The following is a 21,491-nucleotide window of genomic DNA, read 5'->3' as shown; positions in this document are numbered from 1 at the left end:
TAACCAGACGAGTTGTGCGCACAGAAACATATGCATCTTCAATCTGAAAGTTTTAGTTTAGCAAACAGTTAGAAGAAAACAGAAGCAAGACAAGATAATTCCAAGAAAACGAAAAGAAAACAAGATTACAAAGAAGAAGGAGGAGAGGCAGTCGTCTCCAGCTGCTGATTTGCAATAAGACAGTTATCGCTGACAATAAGAACAACTGTTCTCCATCTTTGTACACGATATCAGCATTGTGTGCACAGCTTCACACAACTGCATAGCTTCTATAGGAGCTCCCCCCTATTTATTTTGTTAAACTCTTTGGGTGCTGGTGAGAGCCCTATTTTTTTTTATAAAATTGCCCCCAAAGAGTCTTTTTTTCAGCCTCTCTGAAAATGCATAATTTCTGCTTTATCCATATCATAGCTTTCTCTTGTTTTCCAATTTAATTACAGTACTCCCTCCTAACTAAGATATGCAATATGCTAAAATAAGTCAATTATCTACCTCCTATATCCAGACATAACCCTCACCTTGCTGGTACATAACCACATCACTGGTAAACCTAAAGTGTAGAACACATGTGTTAGAGTGACAAAACGCCCACATGTACGCAGGGAATTCTTGGGGCTTTTCTTTTACATGACTGGCTCATTCAATAAAGTGTGAATTGTTGGGGATTTGAATAGAGTTCCAGGTGAAGCTCTATGTGGCCCCCTTCTGCCAGTCACCCTGACATGGCGCTGGGTGACACTCACAATATAGGACACAGGCAGTTTTAAAATTTTACCCCAAATTTTAGTCTAAAACAAAACTATGTCCTATATTCCACACAATACAGAATAGCAGGGGAAGTCAATCACCAATTTTTAAATAGGGGATAAGGGCTTGGGGGAGGAGGGGGTCTATGTAATTGTTGTGTTCTGACAAGAGCAACGTTCTGGAAGTGGGAAAACCCCCAGAGAAAAGTAAAACAGAGCATTTTTCTGTGAAGAGATCAAGATCTCTGCTTGGAAAGGTGAGTTTAACATCTGTGGTTGGGGAATTATTTGACAAACCGGATAACATCTGGGATGACACACTACATATAGTCCCACCCAGTGGCAGACAAGGCTATTGAAGGCTAGGTCTTGGGACCGACAAAGAAACTTGAGCAGCACTTCACTCAGAGCCAACTATGTCTGGGAGGTGGTGGTGTAAGGCGATATCTGTCGGTGTGTGGGTAAAGTCCTATATATATCTTGTCTACATTACTGTAGCAAAGACCATCTATCTTTACTGCGAAGCTAACAGTCCAGACGTGGAACTTCGGGGAGAAAGGGAAGCGAACACACAGAATCACTTTATGAATTCCTCGGAGGTAAGTGAGGTGGACAGGTTACAATGACTCAGTAAGCTTTCTAGCAGCTCGACGTTATGTTCCATTGTAAACACAGGTAGTCACATAGATACAAAGTATGAAGGTCGATAGAAAGTGTGAGGACTTGTGTGAGCGTATTCAATTCATAACTTCACTGTGTATTAACCTCCTGAGAGCCTGGAGACTGAACACCCACACTCGCTGAGCAACACTGACTGCTGTTGTTGGATTACAATTCTGAGCATGCTCAGCCATCCCAGGTATTTTTTTCGTTTGTTGTTTTTTTTTGTTTGGGGGGAGGGGGGTGAAGAACTCAGAATGCTGTGTACTAACCCTGCTTAACCCCGTTGCAAGGGCTCTATAAATTGAGCACACTTGTTTTGTTCTAATTTAAAAGTGCAGGAAATGACTGATACGATTTAAGAAAAGTAAACACAGCTGGAGATTAGATACAGGCTAAAAAGTTATGCCACTGAGTTGGAAAAAAACTTAAAGGGTTACTTCAAGTACCAGGACAACTTCAGTGATTTCTTGTGGTTATGGTGCCTGGAGTCTGTATGTGCAGCATTTCGCTAGGAAACGTGGCACATGTGAAGTTTAACCCTTTGCTGCTAGAAGTGTAACGCCACCTCCGGCGACATCATTGGGGTGTCATTAGCCAGCACGGAACAAGAGGGCTAAATAATGCCAAGTCTGTGCATATTTCTATGTTCAGAGTTATATCTATTGGCTGAGAATGGTCAACTGACGCTTTCAGTCAATGAATTGCCGATGGGATCAGTATGTCACTGCCAACAAAAAGGGATCCTCTGCGCCAAGAACGACCAAGTAAAAAGGCAAACTTCTGCAAAACAGTTTGCCCTAATTACCGGGAAATAATTAAAGAACTAATTGCATCATACACACTACAGCAGGTTGTTGTGGTTAATTCCGAGGCTTCGAATAACCCTTTAACCCCTTAAGGACACATGACATGTGTGACATGTCATGATTCCCTTTTATTCTAGAAGTTTGGTCCTTAAGGGGTGAAAAAGACACATTTTGCCTACATTGAGCAATGCGGTTTCTAATTTCAATTCACTATAATTCACTATTTAGCGAATAAATCTTCTAGTAATCTTAATACATGAATATTCAATAAGTAAGTGCACTGCTCATAGTGGGCAGGTTTTTATATAAATCTCAATCTGGATTTAAACGACGTTTCCTAAGATCCTCAGCCAGGATTTCAAAGCCGTAGCAAATTCAGAACATGGAGTCCAACTTTTTCACTGCACGCAGTTTCTTGGCTAAACTCACCTGGCAACTTTGACGGTCAAATATTTGGAGAGGGAGACTTGGGATGTTGGCGTTGTTTTTTTATCCAGTTATTATCATGGACAATGTACATGGCATTGATGCTTGTCAGTGGGCAAACAAATACTTTCCTGTGTGGCAATGCTCATTTATGGGTTTACATGTTCTGTAATTCCTAACAACATGCGCGTGTGCTGAACTTTACAAAAGTCCCCCCATACTGGGTGTCGTGTGATTAGACTATGAGGACAATGTAAAAATTGTATGTCAGATTGTATCACGTGGCAAGTATTGGCAGGCACAAAGCTGTCCGCAGGTAATAATAATGGAGCAATGCAAACACTACAGTGCATTGTAGTGGTTATGGTGGCAGGTGGTCCTGGTATCATGAAGCAGTAATCTGTCAAACGTAACATATGGCTTGACACTTAACATCCTGTTGGGAGCCTGCCATCCTTCTGGTCTGAGTTGTGCATATTTCCATATATCAGAAGATAGGGTTTTCGGGATATCGCTGAAATGCCTATAATAAAAGATAAAAAACGTAGTGCAATATTGTTTGAAACCAATAAAATTGTAACATTACACTCACAAATTCCAAGCGTTTTTAAAACATATCAGAGGTGCCTCTCCATAGTAGAGATGGGGGTTGGAATAAAAACGCTTGGAATTTGTGAGTGTAATGTTACACCTCACAATTTTATTTGGTTTCAAACAATATTGCACTACGTTTTTTATCTTTTATTATAGGCATTTCAGCGATATCCCAAAAACCCTATCTTCTGATATATCTATATTATATGGTTACCAACTGGGAGGCAACCGTAGGATGCTGTTTGTACCTATAAGTTAAGTTATTTTAATACATTTGTGTTTGCACTAACCTTTTATAATTGGTGGTTTGCAATTGTTCTTTTTATACTATTGTGCATATTTCCACATTATCTTACCGACTCATACAGGCTTTTCACAGTATTTAATACTGGGAGCACCAGCAGGGTCAGTGTCAAACCATTTGTAAACAATTGACAGACTACTGCTGAATGGCGCATAAGAACTCCTGGAACACAGTAGGGGTTATGGTGTTTAAATTGTTACTTTAAAATTGAATGTTGTGGGTTTTTTAGAAAAAGGTAAGGAATGGGCAAGCTTTTGTTTACTGCCCTTCAAATCCAAAATAAATTGAAAGTTTTTTTTTCCTTTTTTTAAACAGAATTTTATTATTTATTTATTTATTTATTTATTTATTTTAATTGAAGGTGTATTGATTTTCAAGTTTGCGTTAACAAACACCCAGTGTCCAAACAAAAACTTAATTGCATAAAAAAATAATTAAAAAAATTAATCCAAAACTGTAAAAAAAAAGCGAGGGGGAAGAGGAAGAGGAGAAGCAGGAGGAAGTCATGTGGGGGTAGAATTAATTCAAGAGAGAGTGTGGTGGTGATGGTAGGGAATATAAATTAGCCTGTTATTCCTCAGAGCATGTTTTAGAATAACTGAAGCATGACTCAGTGTTCAGCAGAGAATCCAACAGTTCTGTGCGGGACTGAATTTTCCATCTAATAATTATTGCAGGTTTTATGTACGTGGAACTGTCACTTCTTTGAACAGAGCCACCAATGCAATTTGCTAAATCCTTGGTGAGAAAAATGTGTGGGGCTCCCATGAAAACATAAACACTCTCTCTGACATGTATAATGAGAGAACTGCACACACTAACAAGCACTAACAAGCATATACAGGCACACACTGCTATGCATGCACATATACAGGCACACACTGCTATGCATGCACAGAAGAACATACTAACACATATAGTAGCTCACATACATGAACACGCATACTAACACAGATTCACTAACATGTCGTAACCCACATACATGAACACTCAAACTAACACAGATTCACTAACATGTAGTAACCCACATCGACGTACACTTATACTAACACAGATTCACTAACATGTAGTAACCCACAAACACTTATACTAACACAGATTCACTAACATTATTAACTCACATACATGAACACTCATACTAACACAGATTCACTGAAATGTAGTAACCCACATCCACGAACACTCATACTAACACAGATTCACTAACACACATAGTAACCGACATACACATACCCATACTAATACTCATATACAAACACACATAGGCCTCAATTTAATAAGCTTACAAATGACTCAAAACTATTAGAATAACTTACAAATTATTTATCTACAGAAGTCATGGTTAAAGCCTATGGAAATCTTTGTAGATAAATCATTTGGAATGTTTTTCTAACAGTATTTAATTTAATCAAGACCATAAAATGTTACCATCTCCCTCTTTCCTGCTGCTTACCTTCTCCCTAAGGATGGATGGAGGGAGTGGAGTGGCTCTATCATTTTGTCTCTGGTGTCCTGTGTAGGGGAAGCAGGAGAGCTGTGTATGGCTTTCCCTCCCTCTCCACCTTGGTGATAGCACGGGCTGTGGGTGCAGGGATGAAATGTCATATCCCAACATCGACATGATTGCAATTAAGTGCAATTAAGAAGGGGGAGTCACTGTTGATGGGCAGTTGTTGGTATCTCATTTTAATAGATCATTTTAGGTAATTATCTACATAAAATAATAACAAAGAAAAAAAAGTGATAAATCCATGCTGGAATATCCCTTTAACCATTTTCCGAGTTGGCAGTTTTATAATAGCAGAGACTGGTTGTCAGAGGAGCCTTGATATTATTTCAATGGAACATGTTATTTATGCGTGACCTTCAGGGTATCTGAAAACCACACAGGTAATATTGTATAATATATTTAATGCTTTACACTAATTCTGCTGAATAAAATAATATCTTCCCCATAACAGAGTCAAAAAACAGTCAGCCAGAACGACACGCTCCTAAACCAGTCAGCCAGGCTTACCTTTTCCAGAAAGCATTTCTGTAAGGAAACCGGATATAAAAATACAAAATACCACAGGAGTGATTTAACCTTAAACATTTAATTATCAACTCATCTTTGTGTCAACCCAGCACGACATGTAATTCAATAAATATTAAAGATGCACACAGAAGATTAGAAGAAATAGGTCTCAGGTCAAAATTGACTCGCAACATTTTTTTAAAAACCGGTTTAAGTACCATAAATGTTTTTCTGTGGCCCTGTTGCTTACTCCCAGCAGCCACATTTGCACGCAATCACCAATGTTACACACAAACACACCTCTGCATTCAAACGTCAACACTGTACACGAAAGCAGTCTTGCATTCAAATGCCAACACTACACACAAACATGCCACATGCCAACATTACAGACAAACACACCGCTGCATTCATACACTAACACTACATAAAAAAACCTTGCATTCAAACACCAACACTACACACACACACCTGATTTAAATGCCAACACTACACACAAACACACCACTGCATTCAAACATCAGCATAATACACAAATAAACATTCACACAAATATACTCCATACAAAACACAGCTGCATTCACAGATAATGCATACAGATAGAACCCTGCAATGATGAGTAGACAGAAGATCCACAGAAGGCAAAGCATTATGGTACTTGTATGGCAGCTGAGGATCTACTTGTTGGCCACCTCTATAGTGAGGGGGTGGGGGGCTTAACAAATTCTTGCACCAGGGCCTTGAGGTTTCTAGTTACGACCCTGCCTGCACGGTTAACTTGCCTCTATTGGCTTTCATAATGACAGCCGCTAGAGGCAGTTCTGCAAAACAGTATAGTAATACTCCACGATTTCTATCAGATGGTACCTTTCTGTTGTGATTCTAGGTTCTGTGACGATTACAAAAGTTGTGATCTCATTATGACAAATTTTTTACATTTTAGCTCTAATACCATTATTCACTGCTTGCAATATTTATTTTCTTTAACTTCTAAAAATGTATTGAAATCTTAGACTAGAATTATGTATTTTAACAATCAGAACTAATGAATCTATTTTGAGTTAGTTTTCTTTTGTTGCACTTTTGTTGTGTAGAAACTATTAAAAGACCACCAAGGTCACCCAGGCCACTTTATTTTAATGAAGTGGTCTGGGTACAAGTGGTCCTTTTGTTTTAACCCGGCTTCAGTGTGAAACATTGCTGTTTTCTAGAAACTGTAATGGTTACATTGCAGGGTTAAGTCCACCTCTAGTGGCTGTCATAGTGACAGCCACAAGCAGGGCTGGTGCAAGGATTTTTGGCACCCTTGGGAAATAAAAATGTTGCTGCCCCATTTGCTCCACCCACTCATGCAGACTGACATACACTGACCCAAGCAGACTGACACATACCCCTGCAGATTGACATGCACGCACTGACCCATGCAGACTGATACACACATACTGACCTATGCAGAGTGAGACATACACACTGACCCATGCACACGTACTGACACACGCAGACTGACACGCACACACTCACTGATGAATGCAGACTGACGCGCCCTCACACTGACCCATGTAGACACACACATACACACTCACTGACTCATGTAGACACACATACCGGCCCATGCAGACAAATACATGGACACACACTGATACATACAGACACACACATATAGACACACACTGACCCATACATACAGACACACGCTGACCAATAAAGACACACACTAACCCATACAGACACACACACACTGACCCATGCAGACATACACTGACTTATTCAGACACACACTGATCCATACAGACACACACTGACTCATGCAGACACACACATACAGATCCACTTGTCCCCATTTACAGGGCAAGGGGCAGGAGCAAGGAATTGAAGAGCCCCCATGCTGCTGCAGCAATTGCAGTCTTTGTTGGGGGCCTGGCTGAGCAGGCAGAGGTGGATGCCGCTGGACCAGTGTTAGTCAGCAGCCATGTATGTGGTCCCTAGTGCCCTGTAACATGGCAGGCGGCATGGAGGGTAGGGGTGTCTAAAAGTTTTGTATTCTTAATGCTTTAGTGTTCCTTTAAATAGAAAACTGAAAATAATATTGTGGATATATTTTTTTTCTGTTAAAACATTAAGAGAATTTAGAAAAGTCTCACGCTCCATAGCATTGCATCCCATAGAATTGGACATGGTTTCCTTAAAGTGAAATAGCTGCATTTATTCACCAATGTCTTTTATCAATCCTTATTTACAAACACAAATGTACAGTTAATGATCGTGACTGTTTCTTTTCATAGGAACCGGAGGACGTGGTGGATACCCCTAACAATTTAAAAGTAAGGGATGCCCTTGAAAAAGGTATGATAAATTTGTTAATTTATATATCCTGCAATTGACGTGACTATCACACATGAATGCAGTGTAATTGGATAAGTGTGTATTTAGCCAGTCCGACTGCAGAAAAGGGACACACAGAAGTCCTAGACACATTTAAATGTGTCACCTTCCAAATAACTGTTCAGTTTACCAAAAAAAATTATAATTGGTCAAGCGAAAAAAACAAAGACTTCACTAGTAGTCATGCTACTTTTCCCACCGATCGGTCCATTTGGTAAATTTATTTATTAAATTTTGCTTTGTATCAGATTTAATGGAGTTCTGGCACGAATGTAAACTTACCCCATGAGTCCATGCTTATAAAAGAGGCAGTGTAAACAACATAACTGCAACTCTGCAAATTGGTTATGTTGCTAAAACATCTCTGGATGCCACCACCTTTTTGCCAAACCGTTTTGGAGTGGTTTGACAAGAGTTTTCCTCAGTACCATAGAGAGCATCCCTTCTTCAGTGATAATGTAGAATTTACACTTCCACAGTATTAAAAAATCTTCCTGACAGCCGAGATGGCCAGACGTGCTCTGTAAAAGCTCTGGCACAATAACACACTTCTCATGCACAAACTGCACTGAAAACAGCTCAGCATGACTTATGCACTGCCTACCACTGAGTAGGAGCCTGAGGATAATCTTGTGGTCTTCAAACACAGAGAGCCCACATCATCCGGTTATGGAAGAGGTCTAGGCCCCCGATCTCCAGACATGGGACATGCTGCACGCAACTCTTCTCCTACAACTTTTCTCCTTTAGACAAGTGGGGGGTTCTCCCGGTCCCTGCTAGAAAAACATACTTCTCCACAACAACAGAATCCTCTGCTGACTAAACGACCGCATGGCGCGGCCAAAAGGGCCGCTGCATCGTAGCACTTATAGCACCACAAGAGCTCCGCAATCTTGGCTTGGAGGAAGCGCTTTGAAGCCTGATTTTACAGGCTCTGTAAGGAAGTCTGGGAGCTCATATATGGCAGACCTCACACCACTACTCAGCCTGCAACCTGAGCTGCGGTATTGGATTACCGATCCCACTCCAAGAGGGAGGCCCATCTGAACAAAATTTGTGACTAGATCTCCACTTACCCAACAAGCTTCCCAACCTCTGGTGATGCCTTGAGCCAGAGACCATGCAGAGGGGCAAATGAGCATCACTGGCTGAGCAGAGAGGGCTCCACTTACAGCCTGGGTGTTAGGAGGTGTTGAACTATGGTGCAGCGGCCTACCTACAGCTCGCACACATGGAACAAGTCTTTCCCACCATGTAGCATGAAGATGAGCACGACAACATTCCTGTAATATTGATGGACTGTCTGAAGTGGCCCATATGTGGGGTGGGATGAATTTTTGACGGCAAGATCCTGCTAATTTACAAACAAGCCAGTCTGCAATGCAGGGCATTCTGTGTCTCCGTTCACTACACGAACCCAGTTGTAGTATAATGTCTCAGTTAGTAGTAGCATGTTTTCCAGTACTCTTTATGATTTTGCTTCTTTCTGTTTAGCCTATACCATGCTTTACATTCATTTACACGCATTATACATGCATTTTGAATGTCTAGACAACTTTTTGTGCTAGCTAGCACACTACTTCCCTAGACATGTTTAACTAGCTTGTTTATTGAAACGGGATTTAAAATAAAATGTGCAGTGATTCAGACATGTATTATAATAACCTATATGTTACCTCTTTTTAACCCTACCATTTACAATTTCTTTGATTTTCTGTACCGATTACCATGCACAACAAAAATAAAGAATTACAAATCTTCCCCCATTGCTTTTAGTCTATCATTGTCGTCCAGGCTGGACAAAATTGAGAAAGATAACATGCAAGTGTAAGTTCCACATAATCAATCATAATTGACTGTTGGAGCAATCTTTGCATGTCAGGGAAAGCCTTGTTTTTTGAGAAAAAATGTGGGACACCCATAGACTCTTGGCAACATAACCACTACAGGGAGCTATGCATAGTAATGTTCACTGTTGGAGACACAGCTCAGTCCAAGTCATGCCTGTGGTATACTCACACTGCACACACGCTGTACAAAAGTCACACTCCAATTCAGAACCCATTATCTAAAAGGAATAACGAACTTTGAAATGAAAGACTGCATTTACAGGGTTCTTGCCCTAAAGTGTTTTTGGTGCTTAGAGTGACTCTTTAGGGTGTTTAGACTTACATTTGTATGATGAATGATTTAGTACAGGGGTCCTCAAACTCCGGCTCCCCAGATGGTGATTCTCTGGCTATCTGTGTAATTCAAAGAATCATGTTTGTGTGAGTTGTAGTTCAGGAACATCTGGGGGGCCGGAGTTTGAGGACCCCTGATTTAGTACATCAAAAGTGGGTAACTTAGGTTGACTTGACTGTTACTGGAAAATATTTTTGCATGATTTTGTGCAGCATGTTTTTTGGAACACCAGTTTACAGTCTGCACTGTTCAATACCTGGCTCCTTCACGTATTCCTTGACTTATCATATTTCACTAATTATATAGGAGCCTATTGTTTACATACAATGTACAATTTACTTTCGGTTGACTGTTTACTCATTACTAATGCTTGGCAGGCAGCTCATTTTTTAAAATCAAAACGTATTGTCTGGCTGAAACAACACAGACTGGTTTTTGAAATGTGCTGTTTCGTTTTCACCTTTTCTTTTAACTTTCATATGTGAAAACTTGCATTTGGCCTGTGCCGTGCATTACTTAGTAAGTAGCTGTACTTACTGTGCTTACTTTTCAATGTTTTCATTACTTCTTTAGTATGCTTTTATCATTCTTATTCTCCGTCTACTATTTTTCATCTTTACACATCTTCTTTACCCTTCTAGTGTTTTGTTCCTTTTGGCAATGTCCCTCCTCCCGCTTCCAGTGTTATTAGATTTGTTTGTTTGCTACTGATGTACGGTGCCGGGTGCAACCATGGAGTTTCTTTTGTTACTTATAAAATTAAGGGTTTGAACGATAGCTCACATCAGAGAAAACTATTCACAAAACCTTTCCATGCACATGCCTCCGCCAAACAATGCAGGGGGCTGTATGCTATTTGATCCCGTTGTTCATTATTAGCCTCCTGATTGTTTTTTCCCCCCAGTAAAAATTACAGATGATTTTATGAGAAACTAATTTCCATGCTGGAGAATGGAGCCCACGGTTACTCCTCATTGGGGGTGACTTTAGGAACCCGTTGCTCTTCTCAATTGAACTCTGGCATTTTTAATCATCTGCTTCGGGTGATTAATCACTGCAATGACTGAAGAGTGAGTCATGCAACACAGAATGACTTCGCTACGTTCTACTTTCACCAAAGGAAAATGTATTCAAGACAACACTACTATTCGATTTCACAATATAGTACAATGTTTGACAGCTGTGCGATCGTGGTTGTCACATGACCGTTTAACACTACACTTAAGACTAATAGGTATATGTCATTGCAGAGGTCAGCTCTCACATAAATCTCTACTTTTCAGAAAATAATCAAGACAACTTACCTGTTAGCCTTATTTGTGTTGTATTCAAAGCATTTATCATACATTCCTCTTTAAACCGTAAACTTTCATACATTGCTCTGTAAACCGTAAACATAAATATGAACAAACAATGAGCCGCCTGATTAAAAAAACTTAAACGTCTAGTGACAACACGTCAGGTGAGTCGAGACTTGTGAGTCCTGCGAGAAATCTCTGATGTTCACTCAGAAAATAAATGGACTGTGTTAAGACGCAGTGATTCAAGGATTACAGAGAACTGATAGGCTGTTCTTTGAAAAGGCCAACAAACTTGACACTTTGGCTAAAAATGTTTAAGGAGGAGAGCTTCATAATAAATTTACGGGATTCATGATGCAAGTGATATACTACTAGCTACTGATCCTAGAGTTGAAGACTTTGCAGTTTACTACAAATTGCTCTACAATGGTGGTGCACTTGGCAACTAAGGTAATTAAGTAATATTGATGCTTCAGACTTGGTGGGGGATATTATGACTTATAAAGTCTTACTAGTCCTGAAAAATCTGAAAACGGGTAAGGCCCTTACGGTTTTACAGCCATGTCCTATAATAAGTTTAGACATGAACTGTCCCCACATCAAAGGAACATATTTAAACTACCAGGCCTATACAAGTTTATCTCCATGTTCTCAAAACTCTCAGACTTTAAACTGAATCCAAAAACATTAGCTGGCCTAAGAATAATCTCCCATTACCTGGAAATTGTAGTGAGAAGTCGGGATCTACCATACATGACTCAGTTTGAAATGGAATAAAAATCTGACTGATTTGCTGGTGGAAATATATTAACAATACACTGTCTGCTCAATAATACTAAAGTAGACATTTTCAGAGACTATGGGAGTTTGGCCTGGGTAGTGAGATAAACAGTAAAGGTTGGATTGGAGGATGGCAAAGGGTGTCACAACATGTTACAACCTCTTGTTATGCACCATAAACAAAGAGAATGGTTATTAATACATTTCATGTTGGTATTTACACCCTGTACGCTTCACCATGTCTATCCTGTCCGGTCATATTTTCATACGTGGTGGGAATATGATCTGATTGCCATATTCTCGTCTTACATAGTTACATAGCTGAAAAGAGACTTGCGTCCATCAAGTTCAGCCTTTCTCACATTTGTTTTTTGCTGTTGATCCAAAAGAATGCAAAAAAACCCCAGTTTGAATCAATTCCAATTTTGCAACAAGCTAGGAAAAAAATTCCTTATTGACCCCAGAATGGCAGTCAGATTTATCCTTGGATCAAGCAGTTATTACCCTACATTGAAAGATTATATACTTGAATATTATGTTTTTGCAAGTATGCATCTAGTAGCTGTTTGAACATCTGTATGGACTCTGATAAAACCACTTCTTCAGGCAGAGAATTCCACATCCAGATACATCCATCAATCCAGATCCAGATTCGGCACTCCTGAATTTGTCTCCAGCATTGACTTGTCTTCGTATTAACATTCTCAAAACATGACATTAACATTCTCAAGCTGTGTAGTAAGATTTGTATTACCACAATTACCTGCGTTGTTAAGAACTGGAGAGAAGATATTTTTGAGATACTTTGATATATTCATGTCAAAAATTTAATTTAAGCATGATATGGAGGAAATAACCTCTAAATGGAGAATTGACAAACATCACAAGATTAGCGATGCCTGGCCAGATAAGACCTAATAGACAGTGACTCGCTGGTTCATGGGACCCTATTGTCTCTGTGGATGTCAGTTATCGTATATTCCCCTTTTTTGTAAGCTCTACTCTTTTCATTTTCTGCCTTCTCCTATCGACTTTCTGTCTGAGACAGCGTGTGTTTTTTTTTTTGGAAGCCCTACCAGTTTCATATTTTGTAATATGATGTAATCTCTGTGGATAAGCTTTTCAAATGATTTAATATTTTTGCATACACTTTTAAAATTATGTCATAATTTGATTATAATTTTATAGATGATATGTGTTTTATACATATTCTTAAAAATCTTTTTAAAAAGATTATTCAAAAAATATTAAATCAAGGTCTTAATTATTTTTTTCTAACCTTATATTTAATACATGCTGCCCTTTTTAAGCTACTCAAATTTTTTTCAAAAATGGTATGTTATCAAGGACAACAGTTTTAGATGTAAGATGAATCTTTTTTCTTGAGTTATATTTTACCTTGAGTAAGTAAAGCGGTATCATTTTTTTTTAGTTTAAGTAACGTGCTTCCCATAGTCTGTATTGATGCTTTCTTTAATTTTCATTTCTCAATGGAATGTTTTGATCACACTCTGTATGTCTGCTATTTATGTGCTTTGTAAATTCTCACACTCTGTATAACTGTTTTGATATCCTTTGTTCTCTTTTTATTTATTTTATTTTTTCCCTTAACAGTATCTAAGGCCATCTATGAGACATATATTGATTTGTGGCTGAAAGCCCCAGGAGAGATAGAGAATCATCCTCTCTATAAACAAGTAAACAATGGCATAATGGATATCTATAATAATGCAAAACAAAAAATGTGCCGTATTGACAGCAGCAAACTAATTCTAATTGTAGCCAATGGGTTAACTAAACATTTACGGAGGTTCCGAAAAAACAAGATCACCAACCAGTAAGTAAACATTCTCCGTAATAATATCCTTATTGAATATAGTTTTAGCAGTGCATGACATTGTGATTTAATGTGTGTTCTTAAAATTAGTGGTAACTAGGGGTGCACCGAAATGAAAATTCAGGGGCGAAACCGAAACCGAAAATTCAGGATGCCCTTGACCGAAAACCGAAACCGAAACTGCCTTTTTGCCCAAATACTTTTAAAATACTTTTTTTTTTCTATGATTTTATTAATATAATTCTTTTTCATGAATTTAATAAATCAAATATGAAAAACTACAAGCCAATAAAATAAATAACCACCCTTATTGAGAGCAACACACCAAAATTGGACAGAAAATAGCTTTAAAAAAACCAATATAAATAAAAATCTGTTAACCCTGTTTGCTATATATGACTGAATAATATATATATATATATATTTATATATATATTTTATATATATATATATATATATTTTATATATATATATATTTTATATATATATATATATATATATATATATTTATATTTAATTGAATACCATACCAATAATATTTATTAATAATAAAGATTTAGAAATGTGGACTAGGGACTTGAAGAAAGCACTTTTGGCAGATTGGCACGTGCAGAATATAATTAATAAATGGATGTGGATATGTTTGCAGCAGGATAGGTTTCTTAAAGTGTATTTCTTTATTCAATCAAAATGGTCTAGGTAGGAATCACCCTGGTGTCACCCGGCTACATATAATTAAATTATAATATAATATTTTATTAATTACCGTATATTTATTTACATTTGAGTCTGAGTGCAAGGACTAGTCAGACTCTGTTAGAGCAATACACTTTATCTTCCTGGAGGCTATCTAAGACACAATTAGCCTCCTGTACAGCAGGGCAATCATCACTTAATAGCGAGAAAAAAAAAGAGAAATTACTTTCTGTGTAAGTGGATGGCTTCCCACAGGATTGGGGATTCTTTGTGAATCTCTGTAATTAATTTTATTAAATATAATTACTTACCGCAGGCGATGTGGGTAGTTTTACAGCAGGTTGCCCCACTGCTCTCACGGCACGTTTGGCACTTCCGGTTAGAAGGTTGCGCGGCGGCAGTGTGCGGTCTTCTCACAGCGGTACCAGGGTGGATGGTGAGCAGTGGCGTACACATGACAAATGGGGCCCCGGTGCGAAAATTGATCCGTGCCCCCCCCGCACGCTTACTCTGCGCAGGCCGGGGCCGCAAAACATGGCGGCGGGCAACTGGTCGCAGGGGTTGCAGGGCTGCGACCGCGGTATGTACACCAGTGCATGCAGATGCACACACACTTAAAGGACCACTACAGACACCCAGATCACATCAGCTCAATGAAGTGGTCTGGGTGTCAGGTCCCTCTAGTTTTAACCCTGCAGCTGAAAGCATAGCAGTTTCAGAGAAACTGCTATGTTTCACTGAGGATTAATCCAGCCTCTAGTGGCTGTCTCACTGACAGCCGCTAGAGGAGCTTCCGCGACTCTAAGACACTGAACGTCCATAGGAAAGCATTGAGTAATGCTTTACTATGGGCGGTTTGAATGCGCGCACGGCTCTTGCCGTGCATGCGCATTCGGAGCTGAGCGGCGGAGGGATCCCCAGCGCCAAGGGAGTCCGGCGCTGGAGAAAGGTAAGTGCTGAAGACACACACACACTCTCACGAACAGAGTCATACACACTAGCTAACAGACACACACATTTACTGACAGACACACTCAGCGACAGACATACATACACACTCACTTACAAAACATACACTCTCACTGACAAACACACACTCACTAACAGACATCAAACAGACTCACTAACACAAACACACTCAGTAACAGACACACATTGTAACACACTCACTCACTGACACTCACTAGCAGACACACACTCAACAGACACACTCAACAGACACACTCACTGACACTCACACTAACACACACACTAACACTCACAGTAACACTTACACACACTAACACTCACAGTAACACTAACACACACACTAACACTCACAGTAACACTAACACACACAATAACACTCACAGTAACACACACACTAACACACACACTAACACACACACTAACACACACACACTAACACACACACTAACACACACACTAACACACACAGTAACACACACACTAACACACACACTAACACACACACTAACACTAAAACACACAGTAACACTAACACTCACAGTAACACTAACACTCACAGTAACACTAACACACACACTAACACTCACAGTAACACTCACAGTAACACTCACAGTAACACTCACACACACTAACACTCACAGTAACACTAACACTCACAGTAACACTAACACTCACAGTAACACTAACACACACACACACACTCACAGTAACACTAACACTCACACACACTAACACTCACAGTAACACTAACACACACTAACGCATTTTTTTTTATTCAACCCCCCAGCCTCCTTAACTTTTGGAGTGCTGAGGGGATTCCCTGGGGTCCAGTGGTGCTGTTGGGCTCCTGGGGGGCCGGTCACCCGGCGGGCAGTCAGGCTGGCGGGCGCGCGAGGGAGCACTCTCCCCTGAGTGCTTCCTCTTCAGCTCCCTCGCGCGCCGCGTACTGATACCGGTGCCGGAAGATGACGTCATCTTCCGGCTCCGGTATCAGTGCGGTGCGCGAGGGAGCTGAAGAGGAAGCACTCAGGGGAGAGTGCTACCTCGCGCCCCCGCCAGCCTGACTGCCCCCCGGGTGTAAGCAGGGCCAGCCTTGGGGGGCCCGGAGGTGGCCGGCTCCTGGGCCCCCCAGGAGAAGAGGCTGGCCCAGAGCGTACATACCGGGTCGCAGGGGCGACCCTGGTATGTACGCCACTGATGGTTAGCTACTGGGTGGGTGACAAATCCCAACGCCCTATTTTCTGCCGATATTTGCCAATATCGGCCGAAATGGATTAGGTCCATTTTCGGCCGATACTTTCGGCCGCCGGAATTTCGGTGCACCCCTAGTGGTAACACATTTTCTTGCTGTCAGATGGTGGCTTGGTAATAATCATCTCCACACACCACAAACTTCGAAACTTTACGAAGGAACTCTGCAATACACTCCTACATAGCAAACATTACTGTTTGCTCGGTGTGGAGCTCTGTGATGTATTCATTTGCACGACCAATGACAGTTTAATTGGATGGAGAAATGTCTCTAGTTTAGGAAGAATATGACAGGTTCATAGTATGTGGTTGGTTGGTTGGTTGGATGGGTGGCTGAATGGCAATGTATAACTGGGTGGAAGTAGGTAAATTGTGTGTGGAACTGTGGATGTGTCAGGATGGTGGGTGTAAATGGGTAGGTGAGAGTATGTGTGACAGGGAGGTTGGGTGCAAGTTATTTGGAAGTGAGGTGAGGGTATGTTACAAGGTGGATGTGTGTAAGCAACTGATGTTATATTATTAGATGTGTACAGTAAGAATGTAGCCCCATGGAGGAAGCGCAGTAAAATGCGACCTTGACAGGGTTGGAGGGAGGCTTAGGTGGGGATGGCTAAGATTGGTAGTTTAGGTTGGGGGGCAGGCCTAGTATAAATAGGTCGGCCATCTTAGTATAGTCACAACTAATTACTCCCCAGTCTGGATTGGTCCCTCCCTCCCTCCCTTGGTTAGATTGAGTGGTTCTTAGTCACAGCAGCGGGGTTGGTAAGGGGAAGGCTAGAGAGAAACATGGTCTCTGGTTTAATTAAGAAGAGTTAAGGAAGTCGGCTGACTTGTTCCAAATTGGTTGGTTACAATGCTGGTATAATGTTGGTTTTGAGCCCGTTGGTGACTCAGAACTTTGGAGGTGTAGGGGTATCCGGGTATACCTCTACCAGGAGGTTGTTAATCATTATGTTGCACTTTAATTTTGTATATATTTCTGTGTTGTTACATTGTTATTATAATGTTTACTATATGGGTCATTACATTTCTTTATGACATATGGAATATATATTATGATGTATGGATGGAGGGGCGGGGCTATGACTTTAAATGTTTCTGTTGATACTTTGACATTTTGAGATATTATTATATTATTATTATATTGTTAATAAAGCTGTAGACATTTTGACCAATACCTTAGAGTAGCTGTGTTTAATTGGTAAAGGGGTGGGGCATGGGTTTTTGGGAAATCTCCACCTGCCCATATGGCCAGGGCCATCTTTAATATTGATTGGACCCTGGGCAAAGCATTTGCTTGGGCCCCCTGGACCCTGTACACCCTCCCCAGGCGTGCAATCACGTTAACACCCTTAACGCAGTGGTAACCTAAAGTAGAGAGGTGCAAGAATATTTTTTTGGGCTTCCTTATTGCAAGGATGTTTAAAAGGTAGATTCCCATCTGTCGTGCAACTCCAGCAATGCAGCTGGGGCTCTACCATTTACCCATGTTTGCAGGTTTGCATTTAGCACTGAGCAGGTTTTTGTATGGAATATGTTTGTATGTGGTGTTGGCGTTTGAATGTAGGCATGTATTTATGTGTAGTGTTGGTTATTGAATGCAGGGGTGTGTATACATATAATGTTGGTGTTTAACACAGATGTGTATTTGTATGTAGTGCTGAAGCTTGAATGCAGGGGTGTATTTGTGTGTAGAGTTAGCGTGTGAATGTTGAGATGTATGTAAATATACACACACACACAAACACAAACGTAGATATACACACACTGAAACACATGCAGACACACAGATATACACACACTGACACACAAATACACCACCTGACACATATATACACAACCTGACACAGATACACAGACACACATACGAATAACATACAGATACACATACTGACAACATACAGATACACCGAAACACACAAAGACAACATACAAATACACACTGACAAACATACAGACACACCGATACACATCCTGACACACACAAAGATACAAATACTGACACACACACAGTTACACAGACACACATATACATACCTGACACACTTGCAGATACACAAATACACACACAGAGTTCATACAGATACACACACACAGATACACACAATGACAACATATAGATACACACATAGAGACAGATAAACTGACACACAAACATACCCTTATAGACAGACACAAACTGACAGACATACTGACACATAGACAGACAGATATATACTGAGAGACACAGAGACATACTGACACACTGACAGACATGCTGGCACATTCACCAACACACACACGCACATACTGACAAAAAGAGCCATACTGATACAGACATGCACACACTGACATACATGTGGACACACACAGACACATAAACTAACAGACATGCGGACACACACAAATATACTGACAGACATATTGACAAACACACACAGGCATACTGACATGCTGACACATACACTGATAGACATATTGACACACATATACTAAGACATACCGACATACATTCACAGACACACTGACAGGCATACTGACACACACACTGACAGGCATACTGACACACACACTGACAGGCATACTGACACACACACACACTGACAGACATACTGACACACACAGGCAGACATAATGACATATAGACATATACTGAGACGTTCACAGATACACACACACACTGGCTTTCCCACTGGTGGCTGAAGCTGTTGGGAGTTGGGGTCTGGCTAGCTTGGCCCAGATCCCTCCGCTCTGCCACTTCCTCCTCCCGCGCGCTCCTCTCTTTATGGTAGAAAGTGACTTGCGGCCGTCACTTCCTCCCAGCCGGCTGCCGAAAAGCAAGAGGGCCCGGTCGCGCTCTTAAAGCGCCATAGTGCAAGACCGGGCCCCTGCTGACAGAAACCCACCGGGTGGCCCTTAGTGCATGGCACACCCGATGGGCCTCCTTAGTGTGTGGCTGCACTGGTGGGTGGGAGAAATGCTTGAGGCCACCGAGGCCCACGGTGCAGCTGCTTTCGGCCCCCCAGGAGTAACTGGGCTCGGGGCAGCTGCCCCGTTTGCCCCGCGGTAAAGACGGCCCTGCATGTGACGACAATGCACCTGTCATGATTAAAGAGACACCAATAATCTAAGTGCTTTTAGTGCATGGATCATGTTCCTTTTCTTTGGCAATGGACATTTTAAAGATCTTCATATTGTGTTTGTGATCATGCAGAGCATGATGATACCAAGTGTGTTCAGGACTTCTCATAGAGTAATGTCCAGTACTTCTCTACTATGAGAAGCATGTGTTTGGCAGAAAGCTCTCTATATAGCCGGTGCTAAGTTTCATTAGTTTTTTTTTAATTTCCTTTTCTATTTTAAAAAGAAATACATTATAAATGTAAAATGCAACACTCCAATGTTAAAAATAGGTACAAAATGCAAGCGTATATTTGCATTGGGTGTTACATTGTGGGTGAATGTAAGGATATACTTTTGTGGAGTGTTAGGGTGTGCCTGTGAATGAGGGGTGTTTTTGTATGGCGTATTAGTGTGTGAATACACTAGTGTGTTTTTTGCAGAGTACCAGTATGTGCATGCAGGAGTATATCTGTGTGAAGGGTTAGTGTGCATGTATGCAGGTGTGTGTTTGTGCATTGGGCTTCTATCACTATAGGCCCCTTGCACTTCTCTCCATCCACATCTATTCATGTATCTTTCCAAACATGATCTCTTCCCCTCTCCCCACTTGCAGCCCTCTGCCCATATCCCTTTCTTCCGTCACTTGTCTCCTCCTTCTTGTTTCATATAGTCCTCATTCCACTTTCCCTGTTTCTCTCTTCTTATAGATACCTTATTCATCTTTCTCTCCCCTCCTTCCTACCTTTGCTCTGATGGCATAGTACAGATTTATATATGCAAAAATTTAAAAATATATATTTTTTCTAAAATGTAAAAATATATGTTTTTTGTTGACTTTCTTCATATTTTACCATACCCAGTTCAGTGCAAAAATGTATGGAAAAGATCAAAGCCTAAACTAAAACAAAACCTACAGTTTTCATAGGAAGCAAACTGCTTTTTATTATTATTTCTTACTCGGCTCCGCCATTGCAGTTGTCGGCTGTCTGTCTTAACAAGCAATGGGTTAATTTGCAGCAAAATTTTTATCCATATTGATTACAGATTACCGTACTTTTATTCTAAATGTGATGATACTCTCCACATTACTTTTTATGTTAAAAATAAAAGTATTTCCATCACATTGGAAATTATAGATTCAATATTTCATTTTTGTTTTTTAAAAGCAGAAAGACGCGAGAAGAAGAGGTAAATTTTCTGCGCGAGAAAACAAAATTGCTTCTGAATCATTTGTTGCCGAATTCAATGAAAGATTCAGTTCATTTACTGCCCATGTTTACTGAGATCATTGCCATAAGTGGTAAGTTATTATATAATTATAATCATATATATGTTTTAGTAGTAAAATTGTGTAATAATATTGTGTTGACATGTGTCCATCCAAATCAGCAGTGTTATTCACTAAAGTGGATATTGCTGGGGGTGCAAAATTA

The 21,491-nt window shown here is 40.3% G+C and overlaps 1 protein-coding gene across 1 annotated transcript in view; it reads left to right on the top strand.

The window, feature by feature from the left end:
- The first annotated feature begins 7,831 nt into the window (after nt 1–7,831).
- LOC134572772 (uncharacterized) overlaps nt 7,832–21,491 on the top strand; it is a 39,557-nt gene continuing 25,897 nt past the window's right edge. The window contains exons 1-3 of the mRNA XM_063431955.1: nt 7,832–7,899; nt 13,818–14,040; nt 21,225–21,358. Coding sequence (XP_063288025.1) covers nt 13,916–14,040; nt 21,225–21,358 — 259 coding nt within the window. The 5' untranslated portion in view covers nt 7,832–7,899; nt 13,818–13,915. The remainder of the gene's footprint in view (nt 7,900–13,817; nt 14,041–21,224; nt 21,359–21,491) is intronic.

Source organism: Pelobates fuscus, chromosome 9 (assembly GCF_036172605.1).
Source record: "Pelobates fuscus isolate aPelFus1 chromosome 9, aPelFus1.pri, whole genome shotgun sequence".
NCBI lineage: Eukaryota > Metazoa > Chordata > Amphibia > Anura > Pelobatidae > Pelobates > Pelobates fuscus.
This window is presented reverse-complemented; position numbering and strand designations above follow the sequence as displayed.